The 25,708-nt window shown below is 36.2% G+C and overlaps 1 protein-coding gene across 5 annotated transcripts in view; it reads right to left on the bottom strand.

Moving 5' to 3' along the window:
• The window catches only part of PCCA (propionyl-CoA carboxylase subunit alpha), a 267,736-nt gene that overhangs the window by 140,400 nt on the left and 101,628 nt on the right, over nt 1-25,708 (bottom strand). For all 5 annotated transcript variants that reach the window (XM_021530256.2, XM_077781501.1, XM_077781502.1 and 2 more), the window contains 5 exons: nt 24,856-25,006; nt 14,969-15,112; nt 13,227-13,301; nt 8,008-8,076; nt 7,132-7,207 (listed from right to left, as the gene is read on the bottom strand). In XM_021530256.2, coding sequence (XP_021385931.1) covers nt 7,132-7,207; nt 8,008-8,076; nt 13,227-13,301; nt 14,969-15,112; nt 24,856-25,006 — 515 coding nt within the window. The remainder of the gene's footprint in view (nt 1-7,131; nt 7,208-8,007; nt 8,077-13,226; nt 13,302-14,968; nt 15,113-24,855; nt 25,007-25,708) is intronic.

The following is a 25,708-nucleotide window of genomic DNA, read 5'->3' as shown; positions in this document are numbered from 1 at the left end:
TTCATTTTGCTAGGCTTTAGATTTTATACAATATTACATCAGTAGCTTCTTGGGCTTCTATTTTTACACACTATTTTCCAGAATATATTTGTAAAAGAAAGAAGACTAGCATTTAAGTTATGGAGAGCTAATGGAATTTTTTAAAACTACATATTCATATGTTTTATATAGAACACAAATTGCTGACATTCCATTAATTTTCCAGTTAAATTGTCATTATTGTTTAATGAATACAGGAACACACTAAATAATCACACTGTTCACCAGAGCTTATTAGCAACCCCCTCATTAAAAAAAAATTAAATTATAATCAGAAGAAATTACTCCCCATACTGCCTGTTTTTATCTTGCCTCCTTCCCTTCTTCATTCTCTGCCTTAAAAACTCTGCTGCACTAGACTTTTCATTAACTTCACTACATACTGTAGCCTAACTCCAACCCCAACCTCACAAAAAAACCAAAGACAACAATAAAATGCATTTTATAGAAAACAATATTAACAGGTTTATGAAGAGGCTATCACACCACATTTTTATTCACTAAAAATCAGAACTTGGAATGCCAAGGCACAAAATCATAGACAATGTTTTCACTGTAAATATTTACTGACACTAAACATATTCAGTGTTGATTAGCCTTTTTACAGTATTAAGCTTCTGTCATCTTGATGCCTGCAAACACAAATCAGCATTTATCCATGTAAACTTAATTGGAGTCCTACATGCCCCTCTGTAGATAAGCAGTTGAATAGACTTGCTGATAATTTCAAATGGTGCTAAGTGGAACAGAAAGAACTTTATCTGCACACTTACTGACTGCAAAACCAACATGTGGAGCACAGGACTAGAGGTTTCTCTTTTTAACAAGCCAGCAAAGCTAAACTATCACCCAACAATTTAAAGGCTGAATAAGAATAAATGTGATGAAGCTTAGGAGGTATCTCAGTTATTTCTCTAAAGGAAATATTTTAAAAAATTAAGTCAGCTCAGCACTGAGCAATATGAAAAATGTCAATTACACTACTGTTCACTTAAAACAAGAATATTATCGGATTTGAACAGACTAGGAAAACACTGCTTTTCAACACATGAACTTTCCAAGTCCACAATTACCACCCAGCAAGCCTCCATATTCGTAATTCCAAAAGTTTTCATAATATTCCCTAAAATCTTCAACATTCAACGGTTTAACTGTCTTTCAAAGCTTGTGTTTTGATACAACTTACTTCAGAGCTGGCTATCCATGTACAAAGTCCCATCCCAAAAGCAAGGTAAAAAGGGCTTTTTAGTTTACTTCAGAGCTGGCTATCCATGTACAAAGTCCCATCCCAAAAGCAAGGTAAAAAGGGCTTTTTAGTTTTTAATTTTAATACACAAACATCCACATAAAATTCTCACATGGGATCAGTACACCACTGACCCTCAGAGCTGAACATGTATTCCAATTAAAAACATTATTCTTTCAGATACAAAAGTCTGGAGCTTGCTGAACTCACACACCAGGATAAAGGGGGAGAAGAAAAGACGTAAAAGGAGATAATATACGGTAATATCATACCATAAAATTGTAAACTCAAATTTTTCTAACTGCATGTGGTTCTGAACTTCTTAGTAAGAGAAACATTATTTACAGTGTTAACAAACACAACACTTGAATCAGTAGAATAATTGGAAGTAGAAGCTAAGCAGACTTTGTCAAGAAAAGTGAAGGAAAATAAATGTGCATTCTTTCGCCATCCTCTCCTCAGATATCCTTTTACTCTAAAGATAGGGAATGCAACACTAGGACAACTTTATATCTAGAGAAATAACAGCATTCATTTCTTGTTTTTCACTGCCCCAGTTCATTCTCTTTAATAAAAGGGAGAGAAAAAAGACTACACAAGCAAAAAACTTATCTGGAAAAAAAAAAGGTACCTTATTTTAATTTCCACTTCTGCACCAATAACATTGCCTTCCTCTTTTACCTGATCAGCCTGTACTTCAATTGTCCTTGCCTCTTCCTTCTCCATAGGACACTGGTAATATGTAACCCTTTCTAAACTAGATGCCTACTCCCTCCCTTGTGACTAGCTTAAGAAAAGGAGAGACCAAGAGCAACATCTGAGCTCCAAGCTGATGCTGCTAAGTATTCTGAAATGGTCCCTTCTAGTAATTTTGAACCAAGTTTGTTTCCTTCCCTTCTCCAGTTTTGGTTTCCATATCAATACACTGGGGAATCTGCAAGGGGTGAGAACACTAATACTCTTGAAGAAGTACCCATCTGTTAGCTCTGCTATGCAAAAATTGTACAACCTGTTGAAGCATTTTTTAAAAGCACAGCCAAAAACTAAAACCTAATTTCATTTTTTAAGAGCAGACACTATACACTGTTTTTGCAAGCAAATAGGTTTTTTACATAAAAGATTGTTTCACTCACAATACCAGTGAGAGCTTTTGCAGGGGCTCAGAATACAGGAGAGTCTAAAACTTATATGCAGACTGCCATTGAGAAGTATCTTCTCAACAAAATAATTTAACAATAAAAACAAAATAAAATAAATAAACAAAATAATTCAGTTAAAACAAAAGAATTTCAGTAATTTATGATGTTTGTATCTAAATTAAAGTTTACTGTGAAAAGTTTGTACCTGAAATTAATTTGTTTGAAATATTTGATAAAATACTAAAATTGAAGTTGGGTTTTTCTTGTGCTCTAGGATGACCCTACTTGAGCAGAGAGGTTGGACCACATGATCCACTGTGACCCCTTCCAATCTTACTCATTCTGTGATTCTTGGAAAGTCAACACTTTTCCCCCCACAATTAGTGTGTTTACAGCTGCAAAAGCTCAAGACACGTTTCTGCTGCCACTACTCTGGCAGGTCTCCACTCAAGAGTTAACTTCTACATTTCTCCTCCCCTCAAACATTTAATACATTGCTGTTTTCTATTTTATGTTTGCTCTTTCACCTCATGCTGGAAAATTCCCCCACCCCCAGCTGGTGGGTCCCTTATTCTCTCCTCATTTCTGCTCCTTTTTGCCCTATCTGCTGCTTACTCTTTTCCTCAGAAGCATCTTCAACTTCTTTCTGCCTAATGGTCTAATACATTCCTCTCTACACACAGCAAGCCGGATCTCAACAGAGAAGGGTTGACTTTATAAAAAGACTTAAACTTCATGTGATTGCTTTACTTTTGAATGCTCAGGGAAGTTAAAAAGCAAACAGAGGTCAAAGGAAAGATTACAGGAATCTGCACTCAAGGATATGAGCTATCTGTCCAATCAGACCCTCTAGTGAACTGATAATGTGTTCCACTTGATGTATAAATATAACTATTTCTTTTATTTAAATGGATAAAAATAATTTTCATACACAAACTTTCCAAAACTTCATACTGGGATTTCTACATGCCTTCAAATGAACAGATTATCTAACACCAGAAATGAAAAAAGCATATTAAAGCTTTAGAAAAACCAAGAAAGCAAGCACACCATACCATGTTTACACACACAGGATATACACTGAAAATCATTCTTTCAATACCCTATTTCTGTTGCTCAAATTAAAGCCCCCCCAAAATAAACAAAACAAAAAGTTTCTGAAAAAAGTTCCATAAGAGACAGAGATGAACTACTAATAACAGTGCATGCTCAAAGAAAATAAATCATGCCCCTTCCCGATGAGCAACAGTAACTCTCTTGACTGGAATCTTGAACTTTTCACTATTCACAGATTTTCCACTAATCACTGCACAAAACAAGAAGTGTCTCTTCTTGAGAGAAATCTGAGTTGGACCCTCAACGTTAATCACCCCTGAATTATACTGCAAGACTCAGAGATAAAAATGTTACCTAATTAGACCTTTTGCCATTCTGGAGTCTCAGCTGAGATTTTGAATTCAGATCAGTTCTCAGTGGAGAAGTGAGTTCCTGTCAGAATAATTTAGACTGTAAAGAAGCTCAAGAGATCATTTAATCTAATCTATAACTCAAATAAATGCTATCCTAGACTTTCATCTGCCCTCATTAACAACAATGGAGATATTACACAGGAAAAAAAGATTGATATTAGATCCCACAATCACACTGACTATATCTTGACTCAATCTTGAGTTAACCATACTCTTAGCATCTAACAATGAACAGACTGCAGAATTTCTTTCTTCACTGTGTATAAATTGTCATCAACCCAAACTGTAATAAAATATTAATGCAACAGGCATTTTCAGAGCACAGCATTGTTGTAAATATCCCTATTTGCTTAATTCTCTATTTTTAATGAAGATACTGCTATTACAGCCACTGTATGATGCAGCCTTGGTAGCTTGAGGTAAGACTTACTCATATTTTGCTTAAGTCTGCTTTCTTTCCAAGCATTAGACTATTTTGTAAAATTATTTTAATTCCCTTCATGATCTTGTCAGGCAGATTTAACTGGGAAGGTAGTATCCAGTCCAAGAAAACAAGTCAATAAAGACTTGTCCAGGGACTTGTTCCCTGTAAATGGAACAGAGCTAAAAAGGAATGGGGTAACTTGTGAATACCACAAAGCCACAGTAATAGAAACTGAATGTTTTCTCACAGAGCCAGTAGACAAGGAGCAGCAGAATAAGTCCTTGCCCTTCACAATGCCAACATGCCTCAAGCCAGCCTAGATGAGTCACCTCCTGAAGGGTCACTGTGCTACTTCAGTCCTGGATTCTCTGCTGGGACTGCCACGAATGACTTTGTATAGTGGCATTTGCTCCAAGAAGACATTTGTCTTCTAGGAGCTGAATAAAAACCACTGATTTCACACAGGTCAGCAAGCAACCATCAAAATAGTAGTGACTAAAATTCCTTCCCAACTTTTGTTTGCTTTGAACTGGTGACACAGAAGTGATTGGGAAGACTTCATCCTCCATTAGCAGTCCCTAAGCTCCGCATTAGATGGTCCTTGACCTATTACCAAGGCACCCTACATCCCATTCCCACCCTATGTCAGTGAACAAGCATCTTTGTTTACAGAAACTGCAATCCTTGGGATTTAAAATCTGAAATTCTCCCAGTGCACATCATCACTACAACTGACACTGACTTCAGCAGGTATTGCTTATCTAAAATGCCCTAGAAGAATTCATTACTTACAGGGAAAAACACAGTGTCTCTAAAACACCGTGCAAACATAAATGCTGCTTCCCAGAAAATCAGAGGCACAAGGGGGCTGTGCTGAGAAACAGGGATCTGGAGCATACTATTCAGGAAGACTGGTAATCTTTGTGTAAAAGCTCACTATTTAAACATAAAACCAAGTAACCTCAAAACTAGGTAAAAAAATATTCTGTATCTTTTACTACTAACAAAAACTCAAGTTGGAGAAGACTTCATGTGAGGCACTTCACAAAAGATCAAGGTAGTTTAATACTTCGTTACATAGAAACCCAACTTTGCAAAGCAAAAATATGCACCATCACTTTAGGGGAAAAAAAAAAAAAGGAGTCCTGCACAAGTCAATGCAGTTTAGAACATTACAGATTAGACAGTTTCTACTAACTACCCTACCAAGAATCATTCACACTAGGCAAGAGACTAATATCCACAAATGTTCCATTTTAAATAAACACTGAGAAGAAACTGCCAGCTGTATAAAACTACACAAAAATCTTGATGGTTTTCAAATGGAAACCACTGGCCACTGCAACTAAAAATGTGTTCTGAAAATTCATCTACTTTTGAAACCTGCAGTACATTACATTTTGTGGTTTGCAGTACTTTAGAAAAAAATTCCCCCTGTAGTTCATTAATTACCTCTTTAAATGTTTTTAATAGACTAAAAGCTTTCTCAGATAGAAATACTATGGAGACTTTAGATATGATGAATACAAGCATGCTAATAAAAAGACTGTAAAAACCTCAAGAATAGAAATTAGCACTTTTCAGGTATAAGGTCTCATACACTTCACTAATGTTTATAATCTGTGGAACTGTTATTAGGTATATCTGTGTAAAACACCTAAGCATAAATGACCAGTTTCCATCCCATATTATAGCACACAATAAAAGGCAATGCTCCACACACTTTTGCAATATACTCATCAAATAAAATACTCTTAGCATCACTTGCTATCAATACAACAGCGTGTGAATCCAGAGCTTGTCTCCATTAATAACAACACCAACAAATCCCACCTCACATCAATCAAACTATAGCAGTATAAATTTCTCTCATATAAATTTATTCAGCTGTTTTACAGCAGGGGTTTACATCAGCACATTGTACTGCAATAGTCTAATGGCTCAAGTTGCACCAATATAAATCTATGTTTGAGTTAGCAGTTATTTTACAATGGCTAATCCTACCATGTGTCTAACTACACTGTGGTAGAGGGATGTTCATTTTCCCCGGGACAGACAAATCTTTTGAGTTTGACAGGACAACTGTACCATTCAGCAGCCCAGCATTAAAGCCAAACCAAGTTTTGCAGAAACTTCACAGAAATTTTTACCTCTCTTATCCTGTGTTGTTGTTCCTATTTTCCATAAGACACAGAGAAAGACCTAAAGATTTCTCCCACACAAAACATGGTTTCCCTCACCAAAACTTAAAAATATATAAGTGGTCAAGGCTGATTTACCCCCGCTGCCTGGAAGAATGGCTGCATCTCCTACACAATCAGTGAACAAGAGCTGAAATACATGCTGATCAACAGCCTACATCTGTATCTGCCCAAACCTAAACAATGATCTTGAAAATTAGAGAAATATATATATATATACACACACTATCAAACACTGCATTGTGATATTTAATTGCAATCAATATATTAAATTCCTAAAATTTGCAATTACTTTAAATTTCTTACATTGCAATGGCTTTTTTTCTCCTCTACAAAATAATAAATCAATTACATGCTACCATTCAGTGAGAACTATGAGTTTTAAGAAAGTTATTTAAATATTTATCTTACAATATTCAAGCGAAAAATGGAAGAAAAAAGTCTCTTTAGAGTTGATGTATCTTCTCAGCTTAATTAACACAAGCTTTTCCTTTTTTAATTTGCACTTAAGAAGTGGGAACTTTACTCAATTTGCTAATTACTACATTTTCAAGCTGTTTTCTTGAAATAGATGACAGCCTATCACACTAGGAATCCAAATTTCTCTAGTTACCTCGAATTACGTAGTTGTCCAGAGCCTCTTCCATTCTTTTCAGTGCTTCAGCTCTATTAGAGCCATAGGTAATCAGCTAAAGAAAAAAAAAGGCATTTAAATTACCTAGAAATTAGATGTTTGTCTCTAGAATTTGAACAGCATTTAAAAATTAAACAGGTTTGCAGAACTTCTGCAGTCATAAAAAATAATTTCTTGACCATTACTGTATTTGTGCTACAAAGGCTCCCTGAAACATCAAGAAAAAGCTAAGATCTCTTAACCTATTCAATGAAAGAAGGCCAATCACTTTTTCCTTCATAAAACTTTAAGCTTCTACACAAGCTCTCAGAAAATCAGATGAGAGGTTCAATATCCAAGCTGACTCGCCAGATTCCTAATGTCTAACAAACTCCTAAGATATAATTTTTTTGAGGACTCAACCCTATCATGTAATATTTTAATTTTACCAATATATTCCAATGAATAAGAGCTATTACTGAGAGACACTATCAAGAATTTCTTTCAATGCTTCTTTTTGGAAGCCAGAATGATTGACATTTACATCCAAGATAGACCATATTGTAAAAGATAGATTGGCAGTAACTAAGTCAGACAATAAAGGTTGGTGCATAAATCAGAATTTTCTTAATAATTACAAACTGCTAGACAAATAACTACAGTGTCAAAAGGTAAAAATAATTTTATTTAGAAGTGACACTAGATTTCCTCTATTTGACATCTTCCTTCACTTTGTTTTCCCTTGAGGCACATTATGCCTGGCATCTTTAAAATACTGATTTATCAATCCTTTGATATGCTCTCTCTCATAAAAGATCTATGTATGAAATCAGTAGTTCATACCTTTAGAATATTGAGAAATAATAATCAACTCACTTTTGAGATCATGGGATCATAATAAATGCTAATGTCACTTCCTTGTTGTATACCACTGTCAACACGTACCTTCAAAAATAAGAAGTGAAAATAATTATATATTACTGGGAAGCAAATTTAAACATGAGGATCAAATCTACCCATCAGCCTTAAACCATAACCCCCACAAGACTTATCACATACATTTTCCCCTCTGGAAAGACTAGAATAATTTTTTTTTTTCAGAGAACCTGGGAGGAGGGAAGAGAAACTTTTTCCTTCACCAGCAAAACCACTTGCAAATTACTCTCTCATTTATGAGCAACTTGACTGCAATCTTGAGTTCATAGTCAAAATTCTCCTTTGTTCTCTAGAAGGCACAGTAAACACAGTAATCTGATCTAAGAATTTCAGCTGTGTTACATTCCCTTCAACTCTAAACACATTCAATTCTGATTTAATCCCTGCAATAAAATACAGTTGTAATTATTTTTCTGACTGACACCTGGCATGAGGGATGACCCTCATAATCACAGCCTTTCTACATTTATATGTAATCACATCCCTCATGTTCTGCTACAGCCCTTCCAAGGGCTTCAGCAGAATAGAAGTAGGGAGCATTCAGCAGGAACTTTGGACTCTGCTTATCAGCTCCATAGGAATACTGAGCCTATGGTTTTCATGTCTGTAACACTTTCCTTCTCTGTCTCACCCTCTCAACTGTTAAACATTTTTTTTTTCTGTTGCTGCTCTTCCCCTAAGGCTTTAATGTTTACACAGCTTTTTCCATGGCTTTGCTTTGTAAGGACACAGCCCCAATTAAATCTCTGATTCTGCAATATTCATGGAAAAAAATAACACGAGTTCAAAAATTTCTTTTGAAGAGGCTGATTGCTGTTAACCAGCCAACAAGTTAGTTTGTATATTGCTGATTCTTGTTTTCATCTCTCAGTTTGATTTCATCACTGTAACAATGAGGTTAGCCATATAAAACTTTCCAAATGAGCAATTTCTGGGGAATAAATATTTATTAAATTGCTGGTTTGAAGCACAGGAATCCGAAATATTTTTTTAAAACTAATCAAAATAACTCGAGTGATAAATGCATTCTGGGGATCATAAGGATGGAGGGCTCTAATCAAAGCTGTTGAAACAGCAGGGCTCTGATATACTGCATTGTAAAGGGGTGGGAAAGAGGGTCCTGGAATTGCACTTAAATCTTCACCTGTGGGAAGGAACCTTTGTAATAAACAGCAGCTCATCTGTCTGCAGCAAGGCAGAAAAAGGTCAACGCAACGGCTGTTAGGCCTTTAATATTTTAATTTAGGCAATTATCAAGGGACCACATGTAGAACCTCTTGTCTAGAGAATCCACATGAGGGCACAATGATGACTTTATTATCCAAATGACATAAAAAGATACCCTAGCAGGTGTATTCACTTTCTTCAATGAGAAACATTGTCTGACTAGTTTTCGGGACATAATATTTATTTTAAGAAGAAATATACTTATTCATATGTTTGTATTAATATATTTATATTTACATATTATTTTTTCTATACTTATTCCCATGTAAAGGCAGTATTGCTTCTGTACCACTTTAATAGATTCTTATCTGAATGTGTTTTATCTGTGCTTAACTGGGCTCCCCACTACTCACATCAGGTACATTTAACATTAGCTACTGATGAGAAGGTAGTTCAGACATGTCATGATTACAGAAAAAACATGCACTGTATTTCTCAGCTGCCCTTCTTCCAGGTGCTAAACCATCCTTTCTCACAGAATGGCTGGCCATGTATAAAGTCAATGCACATGTTCTCACATTTAAATCAGAAAAAATTAATCCACCTACCGAGTTCCAGATAAATCCCCTGCTCTTGACATTGTTTTTGTAACACTCAGTAAATACACACATAAGACAAGGTATGACATACATACTCCACACATACTTGAATTGTACTATGACTTTTGTCTCTGAAGCAGCACCTATAAAGTGCACACAAGCATTCAGGAGTGCCTTACATATGCATAGGTAAGTGTTGACACATGTATGTCATCTTTTGACAAAGAAAAAACATAGGAAAGGTGCATAATTCAGACCTACGATAAGCTGGTTAGTCAGAATCTGAAGTTAACTAAGACTTCTGAGGCCAACAACTATATGCTCTGCCTGGCTCTATGTTTCTGTTTGTATACAACACATATACATGACCACTACAACACTCACATTTTTCCCTAACTACACTGTCTTGAAAAGGCTATAGTGAATATAAACTACTTAAACTACTGTATAACTTCCTTTAAAAGAAAACAAATCTGGAATCCTCTATGGAAGTTAATTTTCATAAAATAAACTCAAAATGACCGAAAAAATTACAGCAAAAAAGAAATACATTTATACTTTCTTCAATTCTCCCTGTGGCGCTTACATTTTCAGAGCCTGGTAACAGTAGGTGATTTTATAAACTATATGGTGTGACAGAATTTAATGAATATTGGATGAACAAGAAGCCCTAATTCAACAGATACTCACTATAATGTGCTAAACTTGATAAGTAATAGCAATATTTATTAGATCTCCAGCATTTACTTCTGTTTAATATAGTTCCTTACTTTTACTCAGTATTTAAGATATTTAGGAAAAGCTAAGGTTAAAGGACCTGCTGTAGCCTAGAGATCACTCATATTACAGCCCTAACAATTTATTGCTGTTGTACTATCCTCATGTGTTATTACATTAGGACAACAGCAAAATGAATGAAAAATGCTTAAATGGGGGGCAGGGGGAAGCACAATCTGTGTCTCAGTCCTGCAGTGGACTCTTAATGCATCAAATTCCATTTAGGAACACAAACAGATTCTAGCATTTCTCAATTCTTTTCTATATCTGAGTCTAAGAATTTTCTTTTCCTGGTAAGAGTCATTAAAATACCAGACTGCTGCTGACACTGACAGAGAACAATGCTGGAGCTCTCCAGATGTAGCAGAACATTTTGTGTAGGAGCACCAAATATGAAAACTCACTATCACACATAAGGGGCTGGTTTGTAGTCACTTGTGCTACAACCAAGCTTCATTAACAAGGACAAAAAAAAAATTGGCATTTATGACCACCATGTTTCTAAGGAAATTACAAACTATGTGACACAAAAATAGTCATCATATTCTTCCCTATGGCTAAGCAAAACCTGGCTCTCACACAGCCATGCTCAGCAGTTCCACCAGCATGGGCAGCTGACACACAGGCATGGTAGGCAATCAGAGCTAGCTTGAGACAGAAGAAATGAATTGCAAATACATTTGGCAATACACATATGCTGAACTTGCTGTGACACGCTACAAGTCTCTGATAATTTTTCTCAAGCCAAATTGTTGACAATTCTAAAACGTAAAACGCAGAAAACAAACACCATGGCACAACAGGCCTGTAACACTGTACCTTTTTAGCCATATTAATTTTGTTCTTAGCAGCATGACTTTCTCAGGAGAGAAATTAGTTTCATGCTAGCAGAAATATATGTATTAAGACACCAAATCATGAGTGTCTACATAAAAATAGTTTTTCTATTTTTTAATATGACAGTGCAAGTAAACAGGAAGAGAAAGCCTAGAGACTCCATATGAGCTCCTCAAACCATTGCTCTGAAGCCTCCAGTGTAATTAAAATCTCTTTCTTTGGTACCACGACGGACTATGTGAAGCAATCAGGCATCTCCCACCCTTCATTTTCAATTCACCTCTCCCTCTAAGCACAACTCCCAGCCCACCCCATCTACCTGACAAGTGACAGCCCAATCTGATTAAATGCTTGCAAGGGAGGGGACTCATGGGCCTCCATGACAGGCCAAAAGTGATCACCATGGAGATACATAATTACAGCTGTCAACGCGTCTACTGTCCTGCTGGCATCAATTTGATTGCTCCCAGCAATAATGATAGACAAAGCTTAGTGTGCACTCTCCTACACCCAATCACTTTATCTATTCCGTGGTCCATTTAGCTGACATGCAACATTCACACAAGCAAATAACAGCAGTAAGCAGAACATTTAAGGCATTTTAATTGTTTTTTCTTTGTATGGATGGCTCACGAGCGCAAATGTTATTACATAAAACTCCTGCTGCAGCATTAATTGAAGAAAGATTTGGTGGGACAAAGACTGTAGGGGGTATAGTTTGTCCATTATCACTTGTACTTTCAACAGGTCTCACGTTTGGAAAATTGCAAATTGCAAAAACTTGCAAGGGCAAAATGTTTGACATCGTGTTAGCTATTACAACATGGTGAAAACTTCTAACAACCACTGGAGTACTCATTATAAATTCTTATTAAATACACTCTTTGTTTCATTAAAAAGAAGTTTAGATACATCCAGTGATACCTTTTTCCCTCATTTCCTCTTTAAGAGCACATAATGCCTTTTAGATCTTCACAGTTTTTTTCTGCTTTCAGGCTTTGAACACAGCATGAAGCCTTAAAGACCAGAAAGGGTCAGGTCCCTTTGGAAAGTACACGAGCAAAAACAATTTAAAAAGTGAAATAAATCATATATCCAATAACAACTCCACATTTAAGATTCCTCCTGTAATCTCTCAGTATTTTCCATGCAAGGAATCAGACTGAATAATTGTATTCACAGATGGTACAGTCTCATCACTGCACTGACACAGTGTCATTCATGTATATGTGCACTTATAATTTAAGACTACCTTGATTTTACAGAAAGGCAGCACATTTGCTTTTTACACCCAGCAGAAAACACTGTTTGCTAGACACCTATTCTATATGGTTAGGCTGTATCCTGGAACACATAATAACCACTGTAAGAAACTCCTCTTTAAAGTCTATAAAGCTAAACAAAAAGCACTGTCAGTTTATCACCAGTGTCCCCAGTTCTATATGCTTAAAAAGCTGACTCAACAGTTCACTGTCATTTCTAATAACCACAAGTATATTTACTAAAGCTGTGTTGGAAAAACTTAAGCTGAAAGTTATAGAACAAAGTATTTCAACATGTATTGGTTTCCTGTTATATCCAATCTGAACATTTTTAACCCAGTTTTGAACTGTTCACTTTTAAGCAATTTTTCAGGTTGCACAAATCAGTACTGCCATGTCCTGTCCCCACTCTGGTAAAAAGCTGGAAAAAATGCTTGGTTTACAAAGCTGCTGAGTATTTATAGTCTTTATATAAGAGACATTCAGCACCCCCAAAAACGAGAACAGAGTTACTTACACTTGGCACATGCAATGGTTCCTGATACTGAGACAGTTTACCAATGGATGGCAGGCCAAAAGATTTGTAGGGGTCCTGAAAAAAAATTCAACATGAGAAAGCATTAAGCTTTTGCAGATGTGGAGCAGATAATGTTTAAAAGCTTTAAGTATAACAGAAACTGCTCCTGGAATGACACTGATTTTTTGCCTAGAATTACTTGTGTCAAAGAACATTTTTTTATCCAACTACCCCCACAACTCCAAATAAAGAAATGGAAGTATATAAAATCTCTTGCATTAGTTAAAAAAAAAAAAAAGAAATAAGTATTCTGCACCCAGTTACAATATACCAAAATAAAATATACAAAGATGACATTTTCATTAGCTACACTTGAAAGAAGGAAGGGAAAGTATTCAAGAGGCCAGTCTTAAAAAGAGAGTACAAGAAAAAATTTTCAGAAATAAAAAGGGCAGTCAGAATTTCAATTATCTTAAGAAGTCAAAGCAACCTTTACACCGCTGGAAACCTCCTACATTAATGTACATAATGCAACACTAATACAAACTTAATAGGAAAACAAATAAATATATGGCCTACAGAATAACCTAATTAACAGCAAAATAGTTGGATTCATTACTTAAAAATATGAGGGGATTTAAGCTGGACAAAATAAAAAGCCTAAGCATCAGTTGCACCAGTGTAAAGCCTACTAAAACTCAGAATAGTTTCCATGCCAGTCACTGGGCAAATATTTATTCTTTATCAAAACAGTCTGTACAACTTGGAATCAGTAGAGCAATTTGGAGGTTATGTGCATGTCATGAAAGGAAAAAAAAAAACAACATCAAATAAGATATCTAGGTAACAAAATTCCCAACAGTTAATCAAGGGAAAAAAATACCTTAAGGTGCCGAATTAGTCTTGAAATGCAGTTACCTAAAATTTTCCTGAAACTAAATTAAGGAAGATAGGCATTATTTTCCAGCCCCCAGGCCAAATTGGATGAGTCTAGCAGAAGGTGTCCCTGCCCATGGCAGGAGGGTTGGGACTACATCATCTTCAAGGACCCCTCCAACCCAAACCACTCTGTGATGATTTTTTTTTTTTTTTACTTAACAAGTTTTCGTTTTCATGTACCAAAAGTGACACCAAAAAGATATTACATCAAAATGTCTTGAAGGTGCTTGAAAATCGGATTTAAATATTTGTAAACATCTTTGAGGTGAGATAGAGACTCACACCATAATTATAGTTATTGTTTTGGAATGTGCTTTCCAAGTTGATCTTATAAATTGTGTTTTCAGAAAATGTGTAACTTGGTTTTCCAACAACCTTTTCAAAAGTTTTATTAAAACAACAAAAATTCTGTAAGACATTGAATTAATTGCACTTGTCTTTTTAAGTCAACAAGTTTGAACTACACATTTCAGAAACCTGGAAAGAGTAGTTAACTCTGGTAAATAACTCCAGCATCATTAAATGTGAACTGAACATAGAGGCTTATTTCTAATGATACCTCTCTTATCATCTTTACTTTCAACTTTCTGGAAAAAGCAATGTTGAAACACACACCATATTTTTAATTACAAAATAAGAACTTGACAATTCTACAAAACCTCGTTAACCATTCATGTTACATGCTCTAAATCATGACTTTCATATGATATTCCTTGATTTCACCTTGGCATCTATACACACCTGGGTATTATTACGCCACAGTTCAACCACCTACCCCCTCCTCCCCATTACCACTCATTTACCTCAGCATAAACTCGACATTCAACCGCCCAACCGTTGATGGGAATATCAGCCTGTTTGTGCCTGAGAGGGTAACCCTTGGCAACACGGATCATTTCTTGGACTAAGTCCAGGCCGGTAATGCATTCTGTGACGGGATGTTCAACCTGCAAGGTCAAGAACTGTCAGTCAATAGGTAACAAAAAGCAACCAAAAAAAAAAAGCACCTCTCTGTAAACAAACACAGATAAACAAGAAATCTGGCCTGCCAAAGAACAGAGAAAGACTATGTTTCTATTTTGGTCTTTTTCCACAAAAAAACCTACTTAAACTCCAGCAACTGCTGTCTTTGCATGGAAAACACAAAAAAATAATTAGCAGATTACAATAACTCAGAGCAGCATACAAAAGGAAAACTAGAGAGGTGACCTGGGAGGATCTGAGGGTTTGCAGGGATTTTTTGTTTGGTTGGGGTTTTTTTCATTTATTTTACAAATTCAAATGCATCCAGTGACAATGAGTTAATTTTTCTTTGTTTGGAAGCTTTTCCCATTCACCTCTGTTTTGAAGAGACTCACACTGTGGCCATAACTATATTTTAACTGAAAATTTCCAAGTAGCTGATAATCAACCCATTCTGCTACACTTAATATGGCACATACAGGAGCCGCTACCAATTTTCCACAGAACCGGCGTAGCCTATATCTCACCCATTTGCCTTCTTTCACTAACCTGTCCTGACAAGCAACCAGATTAGTGTAATCTTGCATCAGCGCAGTGTAGCAGAAATGAGCAGATGGATCCTTCAATTTTTTTTTCACCCCCCTTCAGACTTATCTGTTTAGTGCTTAGCATGCACAATAGCTGGGCTGGACCAGCAGAGTGGTCTGCGCGCTCAGCAAATTGCCGCTAACGGCCTTGGAAGACGCTGCCCTGGGAATTGCCATCGCTCGCGCTCACGCGGGATGTGCGTACAAGCATGCACACATGGGCGCGCACATGCAGACACTTCTGCCTTCAAACGGGCAGAGAAACGAGCACGTTGATTAACTTTAAAAAGCCTTTAAAAAGGCATAGGACAGTAAAAGGCAACCAAGGTGATTCCTCTGATCACCACCACATTGATCAAGTAAAAGGTAGGCATGCTAAAAGCACGTTCTTCCCACAAAAACAGCTATATCACCTTCCATATAGAAACCATGATAGAACTGCCATTTTTGTTATAAAATGTTTGTCTAAGGGGAAAAAATACCTCAAGAAAACACACTTTGCACCTGTTTATCATGAGATGTCACACTATGTACCTTTTCTGATACAGGAAAAGGTCACTGACCAAACAAACCATTTGTCTTTCTTCCTTCAAGTATATAGTATTAAGGAAAACATTCAATCATTATAACAACATTGTGGTTTACCAGAAAAAGTAGATGCTTTGGTCTTTAAGAAAAAAAGCTTTGTAAAAATAAACAGATGGCATCCATAATTAGCCCTGTGTGTGCTGTGAGTTTGTTTAAAGTTTCAACAACATTTTAAGACGTTTTGACATAATTTTAATGATAAATCATCACTGAAACAAGCATCTATTCTTTGAAGGACAAAAGTGACATTGAAATGGGAATCCGATTATACAGTTTAAGGATGTACCTTTGGGATTCAATCTTGATTCTACCTAACACATGATACTCTCCAGCATGTCAAGCTTAATAACAGTATTTTGAGAAACTATGAAACATCTCAGTGTCTATCCTGCAGTGTTAAATTGAAGCAATTCAATTTCTATTAAGACTTGAAGTTTCTATTAAAACTCCCTAAGTTTTAATAGAAAGTTACTTATCACACATTCATATTTGGACAACAGAATTTATTATCCTACTTTGGAATTTAAGTTTTAAAAGATTACCTTTGAGCTGGGAACATGTTTGGAATTTTACCATTCCAGATAATTAAAATACTTTTTCTTTTTCCAAAGACATTTGCATTATTTAGTTATACTGCCATTTTTCTTGGATAGCAATTGGCATTCCAGATTCAATAGCTTCATTGTTGTTTTCAGTTTTATTGTTGATGATCAAAATAAGATGGAATGTCTCTGAAAAGAAAAATATTTTTGTTGTTTGGTTCTTAAGACTCACAAACATTTATTTAATCCATTCTTCAATACAGATCTTTGACTTGGTCAATATTTTCTTCTGTTTCTTCAAAATACTCCCTTTGTGTCTCCACACAAAACAGTATTCAGAAAATATGTATAGGAAAAAATGTCAAGGGGTTTTTTTTGGGGCAGGGAGAAGTCCTACTTTATGTTAGGACTCTGCTTCAACTACTACTATTTAGGCATAACATAGACAATTCCAATCATAGCATTGATTTGGGGTACTAAACACATTTTAATGAATTTTCATATTCATTAAGACCATCAGATGAAATATGGTATAAAAGAACTTTAATCTTGAAATCTCTACAACAACTATAATTAATAATTGCCTAAAGTAATTGTATCTGTTGTAAAATCACTCTCAAAAGCTAGACTTCAATGACTTCCCTCTTTTCCACTTTCTACTTCAGGTGCCATTTTTTTTCTGGCTGCCTGTTGTATTTTTTTCTATTAATTTTATGCTATATCCCTTCTCCTTCAACAACCTTTTCTTGCCAGCATATGAAGACTAAGTCAAGTACTAAATTTTTGACATGATGAATGCAAGTTTGCTCACAAATGGAGCTGAATCTCAATCAACAGATCACCTCCCTCAGCTTTAGGCCATACTCAGTTTTGCAGTCGACTGATCCAAGATGTTGCCAGTGAAGCCCAGCCATTAAAGAGCCAGTGCTGGTATGGTTATATATGACAGTGGCTACATTCACACGTTATTGCTGTCTTCTACACAAAGGCCAAAACAGGCATGTCTGCAGCAAGTAATCTACAGATCATAGCTGTATCAAGGCAGCTGTACCTTTTTCTCAACAGGACAGGCAGAAAAAATTGATCAGCATGAACTCTCAATTAATTAGCTGCCATAAGTAACCCCTTTACTATCAGTTCCTTTACTTACACCAAGTCTGCTCATAAACAGTTGATAACAAGTCATAATTTCAATGCACTTAAGAACAATATATACCTCCTTTAAAAAGTCTTAAGTCTGTAAGATGCCACTTATATTCCTGCTTTCAAGTCCACAAAGCTGCACCTGCTATGACCAGCAATAGAGTAAAGTGCTTCCCCTTCATACTGGATATACTGCTCTTAAGACATATCACAGCAACCAGATTTCCCATGAACATTGCCAGTGTTTTTGCTTCACTAACCCCTTCCCATTTATACAGCAAGAGAATCTAGTGGCAAAGCCTGTCAGAAAATAATAATTATGTCCCAGTTTATAGATGGTAAAGCAGATATATAAAAGTTGGGGAACCTACCAACATCACAGACCAGTTAACATCCACTACCAGAACAGTATGGAAAGGCCCTTAATTCTCTTCCTATTCTGTGACTGCCAGTGGTTTTAAAGCTTTACCAAACTGGGGTTCATCCACAGGTACAAAAACAGTCATGCAATTTTTATGGACAGTCAAAGCTACAAATTAAATTAATGATGACCGCTCCCCTATATTCAGGGGAATAATTCTGGGACACATTTTTCTCATGACTAGCAAGGTACTCAGATCTAACAGCAAACACTTCTGGACACTCACAGACTGCTCTTGTCCCTTTGTGTATAAGGCATCAAGTTACTCACACACCAGTTGGAACATTCAAGCACCCCACATCAGTGAAGAAAATCTAAATTTCAGTAGACTTAAAACTATAGCCTATGCCACCCCTACTACTCTAAGTCCCTAGCTGGTGTCATATACCCCTTTACATTCATATAAATAATCTCAAAACTAACTTTCAACATACACCTCAGTTTCCAGGAAATGTGATTCACCTGGAGTCCCACAGGCTTTGCAGCTGCAGCCAAATCCAGTATCAATTGACCCAAACTCACCAACTTACATATGCTTCTCAACCCCCTTTATTTCAGTAAGCCTGGTTTCTATTTTGGAGAACTGAACAGCAACAGAGGGGCACACATGTTCTGCTCTTTAGGCATGCAAGCTTCCTGACTACTATGAGCAGGAGCACAGTGGGTCACATCTTTCTGCAAAATAGTTCACATGTACCTGGGGTTTGGGAGCACATAGCAAAAAAACAGCTTTTCATAAAGGCTACTGAAAAACAGACAATGGTTGAATTAATGTACAGAATTAATGTAAAGCAGGAATACATAACTGGCTAACTACAGGCATCCTATATAACAACACTTGTTGTTTCTTTTCTGAATTATTAGTATATAATTGAAGAACTGAAGGCCATCAGTACTACAAAAATTTTCATCAGCTAAGATGTTAGGGTAAACTCTTTTTTTGTTTCCCAGGCAGGATGTAGAAATAAAAACTAATATGCAGACATTCAGTACAAACTAATTTTTTAATCATAGCACATAACTTTGAAAAAGTATTTAATTTACTTCCTCATAGGAAATTATATTCCAATAATCATTGACACGGTTCTCAATTTTCTTTTGCAAGGATTTGTTTCTACATTGTATGGGACAGGCATCTTATGTGGCCTATGAATTCTGAATATTTTCTGTGTTTTAGACAAATAGCACACACTTTACGTCAACAAGTCAATTAGCTCACAATTTCAACGTAACTTTCTCAATTAACATCCTGCACTGCAAAAAAAAATTTCTCAAAATTCAGTAATTCTACACAATTTCCTTTCCACTATGTACTCCAGGTAGGAAAATAAAGACACTAGTATCCACAAAACCAATACTTTCTTTCCTAAAGATGTAATTCCTGCTTTTACTGCACTTAGATGCAATATTAAAGGTTTCTCAGAACACTTGATGGCTCTGGTCACACCGCAGCTATTCTTTGGTTTACTTTACACCAAATTCACCAAAGCAAAGAAACTAATGTACCCTTTGAAGAATGACCTTTTATTTCTCTACTTATTAAGCATTCTCGTCTTTCTCTCTCTTTTTTAATAGTATTTTATGAGAGTTACACGGGAATGTCGTCTCTAAGATATCACTCCATGCCTTGGCAGCATTGTTAATGGCATCTTTCAGATTCAATGACTTACACAAACAATGTTGTTCTCTTCTGTCAACAACAATTAGCAATGCTTTTCTGTAGTTCTTTTGGAAAGCCTGAAAAGCAGACAACCAGTAGATACATAATGGAAGTTGCATTAGGAGGCAAGAATGTGGCAAAAATTTGGTTAACTGTTGTCGGATGACCCTCTTGTGTGAAGAAGTGTTGTTTGGCAGCAAAATCACCTTTTTTTTTCACTTCTAAAAATGGCAATGAACAGCTGGTATAAACTGTGTGCAGAATGGATTCTGGTGGGCTTAGCGGATTGGTAATGGGATAAGAGACCTTTCACCTTTAGGTCAGTAGTTCAAATTCAGCCCAGGTTAGCAGCAATTGAAAGTCTTTACCATCTGACACTGTTTGTTAGACTAGTTAAAATGACTGAAGCAAAGTGTTGTCACAGTAAAACAAGATTCCAGTATTAAGAAATACGTAGTCTCAGCAAACAGCAGAAACAGTAGCATGAGACTTTATTTTGAAGTTTCAACATTCTGACTTCACAGAAATCTCCTCTAACTCCTGACAGCCCCTTTCTCTGCTCCCATTCTCCTGCCCACCTATCACAAGTCACCCTCCAGGCAGCAAGACTGCAAGAACACCACTTGCCATCCCATGGCTCTGCTGTAGGTACCAAAGTCACCACCTCTCTGTGGCTTTAGGTGGCAATCTGGACTCAGCTCATCACTTTGCTATTTGTATTTTGTTGTTACTGCTACATGTAGTGCAGCTGCAATATTTTCCAGCACTAATATCCGTCTCTAAGTAAACATGTAGCAGGTGCCAACTAGTGATGAGCAACAGAATAGAGATACAATTAAGAAGCTGTTAGAACCAGGAGTTTATAAGCAGTGGAGCTCCAAACCATCTGCAACAAGATTTCTACCTCTTTTAGACATTTTCCTACCATGCTTTTTATATTTTCATGGGGGGACAAACACGAGAAGGAAAGACATGTTGCATGTAAAAATTCTTCCCATGTTTTGCACTAGTCACTGCCAGTTTTGCAAAAAGACAAATCTCTGGAATATATAATTTTCCAAAGGTCAGTAAAATCTGATAAAAACCCAGAAAGTGATACACAAAAGTCTTTGCACTGACTAATGTTTTATAGGTCTTACCTTCACTTCATGCCTTAGAATTAAGTTACTTTAAAAGATCTTAAAAACATTTACATAAAATACTCTTATGACAACTGTAAACTAAAAATATAGGTATGCCATTTGCTCTTAGCAAATCTCTCATAAACACATCAGATTATTCTATAAAATTAATTTTTATTTCCTAAAAGGTTGTGACAAAAATACTCAAATTGGCACATGAAGAGAAAACCCACTGCTACTGAAATTACCATATTTCTCAACTCTAGTCTACACATATCTTTTCAATTACATTAAACAAATTCAGTCATATTTTGAAGAGGAAAGGAATACTCACATGCTATTTAAATCTCACAACTCATGAGGGACACAGAAGGTTGGGAACAGGCCTGAGACACAAACATACCAATTGTTTTGATGCCAAGTGCTCGATTCACATAATTTGTACATTTCTCAGTGTTTCTCTAGCCAACAAGGGATGCTTCTCATTTCAAGGTACTACAAACATCTAAAATATGGGAAATTTTCCCTTTGCTGTCACTGTTTCACATACATTAAATTTAACTACACCACACACATTTATTAACAGATATTTTTTAAGTACAGACCACAGACTTCCTTATATAAAGTCCAAGAGAAACATCATCTATTTTTCCAGCAAAGAAAATAAGAAACTTTGCTGGTGAAAGCCAGCACTTCTGAAGTACCTTAGGAGATTTTAACATAACTTGAAAGGTTATCAGTCTTTGTATTGATTGCAAAGCTCTTGATAAGTTGTTTTGGACCAGGACTGCTGATGACAACTAGGCAACAGAAAACACACCACACTATGAGCAGCTATAAAGAATCAGATATTCAACATTAGGTCTGCCTCAACATTAACAGTGGTAACTTCCTGAAAACCCCTGTAAAAGTGCCCTAAATGACACTGTCCAGAAGTTCTCTGCTAGCTTCTAGGACAGACATCTCTATGTCCTCTTGTGGAAAGTAAGAACTAGTTTTACTATGCAATCATCAATCTTGTATCTCATATCTCAGCTGGCCTCAAAGATGGAAGAAAAGCAGATACAATAAAAAGAACATTGCCAACAGCAAATAATAAGCCATTCTAGCTGAATCACTTAGAGGCAGTAAAACATCTGTAACAAATTTGTGCAGTATACAAAAGACACAATGGAGCTGATTCACCAATTTTCTTTTACTTCCCAGTCTTGTATAGTATTGCAGCAAGACTTAAAACAACAACTAAATAAAATATAAACTTCCTTCAAGGTGCTATTTACACTTCTTTCACATAACAATACAACAGAAAAGGTATATTCCCAAAGAGTCCTCCAAAAAAAAAGCAAAGTAACAATACAACTCTGATTACTGGAAAATAATTTACCAGAGAGACTGAAAGGCATCCAAAAGATACACCAGATGGAGGGGAGATATCAACAGGCAGTGCAAAATACTGGACACAGTTTAGTCAGCAAGTATATTCTGAAGTCTGTATGTAAAATAAAAATGTGACGGCAATCTGATCAGAGAATGCTGAAACATTAAGAGACAGAAAATGCTAATTTAGTAGAAATGTTCTGATGATGGTGACAGGTAGCTGTGTCTAATTCACACTGACAAATATCTTAAGATGATCATTTATGGATCAGACACCCATCGTTTTGGAAAGCTCTTCCAGCTGTAGAGTGTTCAGCAAGAACAAGGCAAGTGAATCTGTTAGTCACTGATGACAGGAAATGCAAAAGAAAAAAAGATTGAAGCAATACAGGAACATCTGGAGACTATCCTGGTTCTGAAGTTAAAGCTGCACAAGCTTCAGCAGAGCTTCTAGGCTTGGCTCTTAACAGTAGGGAGCAAGTACAATACATTTGTTGCATAACTGTTAGCTGAACAGACAGTAAAGTCTTGAGACTTGGGAGAAGTGAGAGATCAATTGGGTAAGACTGGGGGAAAATCAGAGAAAATTACTACTCTAGACTCAAGCTAAAATGCTAATTAGAGACAATACAAAGTCAGGATAGAGGTAGTAGAGAATATCTAAAGAAGTAGTCTAATTTAAGATTAGTAAATTTCTTTAAGAGTTGGAAAGAATGAGTTTGCTATTACGGAGATTGTCAAACTGCTTAGGCTATATTTCAAAAGGAGTCCAAAGGGTTGTGAAAGCTTTCTTCCTGCTTATGTGGAAACCTTAGAAATTTGGGACTACAAACACATACCAGTGGGTATTGCAGGGGGAAGACACTGCAAAACAGCAAAGATAGTATCTTAAAAACAACCCACAAAAAGGAGTCAAAGGACAGTCCATCTAGGACTAATCCCATTTAATAACCATGGTCAATAATACTACAGCAAGGAAATGGTTTTCAAGTTCTGGTGGGTTATGCAGAAAACCATAAATTAGTTTTTCTCTATGCGAACAAGAACATAGTCACTGAAGGAACATTGGCTCAAAAACTACAAGATGGGGAAAGTGTAAAGAATATGACCAAAGTGAGAGAATTCTTCATAACATTTCAATGAACTACACATTGCCATTAACAACCACTCCTTCTAACTGAATCTAAGGTGAACCTGATAGTGCCTAGCAAATGCACATGAAGTCACTGTCATGGCTAATTCCAATAACACTGCTGTTCTGCAAGGCAAGAAAAAAATTACCAGCAGTCTTACCCTAGCACAGATGATTGTAACATCTCCCCCAAATTCTCTTTAACTTCTTTACTCAAAGCATAAACATACCTAAATTATAAATTTACCCAGTTATTGCATAAGGTCATGCAAAGATGTCAGATTATGAGGATCTCTAAGTCCTATCATTACCCACATGTACAAGCAGCACACAGGACATAACCTTAATGAAATGTAGCTAAGACAGAATGGGAAGCTTATAAAACTGGTGCTTGATTCCACATTTCAGTCTTTCTGCTGTTATTTAATGAAGTGAGAAAAGGAGGATAAAGGCAATAGAATGGACTCGTTTACACGCTGAATGCTCTTCTGATCTTCAAGAATGATATTCAGACTTCAAGCTATATACTTGTTTTCTTAGCTTATGACCAGAAATCCATCAAGCAGTCAAAAAAGTGGTAGAGGGGTTCATCTCTTCACTTGCAGTGTACATTAGAACTGACTACATGAATTGTCACAAAAACCCTTTATCTTGTCAGGTTGCATTTTTACACAGTTGCATTCAAGTCACAATTTCCATCATATGCAGATTGCTAGTGTTTTATTGCTCATACACACATAGTTTCAACCACACTCCTAGAGAAAACTCAACAAGTTATCATCAAAGTATAAAAAATAAGAAAGAAACTTCAGGGACCAGCAGGCTTCAGGAAAACCTCAGAGCACAGTGTCTAGCCACTTACTGTGAACTCACAGTGGCACTTAGCAGTGACCTTTTGCAACGTCTTTAGGTCAAGTGTAACAAAGATAAAAAGCTCTGAACGTTTACTTAAGTGCTGTGCAAGGGCTCACTGCTGCAAAGTCTTGCATAGGCAGGCTTATGTGAGTAGATCTTTTAAGTTCAGTGGGAAGTGCTCACATGCATCAAGATACTTATGTTTAAATCTTTGCAGGAACAGACCCTTAAATATTGAAGAAGGTTATGGTCTGTTTGTTTAAATAACACTTTTCTGAATCTGAAGAGTTGTTTTTCTTACCTGAAGTCTAGTATTCATTTCCAAGAAGTAGAAATTCTTACTGGAGTCTACAAGGAATTCTACTGTTCCAGCAGAGGAATACTTTACTGCTTTGGCAAGAGCTACTGCTTGTTCTCCCATTGCTCTTCGAGTTTCAGGGTCTAGAAAAGTGCTACAAGATAGAAACAATTACTTTTTTAGTTAAAAAATTAGTATTCTATCATTTACTTTTCTGTTTAAACTATGGTCAAAAGAGGACAGCACCATTATTAAAGTTATGAAAACATGTCAAGACTGTCAAATGTATGTCTTTACACTTGTATTGCCCCTAAGTAGATACACTGCATGCTTTACAATTACTGCTAACGTACAGGAAATTCAGGATTAATAACCATAGTCTCTAAAATATAAAATAACACAAAACTCTTGAAACAGTGAGATCTAAAATAATGCAAATTAAATTTAAAAAGGACATATAAACCAATTCAATCTTAGAAGACATACTTATTATCCATGTTAATTGCAATACATTCTTTGCCACGAATCTTGGACACACTCAAGGGCATCCAAAGAGCAGCTCAGATCCACTGTGAACACTGCCCAAATGCCAAGGTCTCTCATTTTAGGAAAGCACTCTACAACTTCCACTGAGCCAGTGAATCAAAAGACTCTGGAAGTAACACATTTTGCTTGTTACTCTCATCTATACCATAAATTCAGATTTGGATTAACCTATGCAGATTAATTATATATATTTCTGTGGTATTCCACCAAAGCATTGAAACCAGTTGCACCTGAATCTGATACATTGGTTTTTCAATGAAAGAACATGTAGTTATTCATCTTGTAAATACACTTATTACTTTTATTTCTG

This window comes from Lonchura striata, chromosome 2, assembly GCF_046129695.1.
Source record: "Lonchura striata isolate bLonStr1 chromosome 2, bLonStr1.mat, whole genome shotgun sequence".
In the NCBI taxonomy this organism is placed as follows: Eukaryota; Metazoa; Chordata; class Aves; order Passeriformes; family Estrildidae; genus Lonchura; species Lonchura striata.
This window is presented reverse-complemented; position numbering and strand designations above follow the sequence as displayed.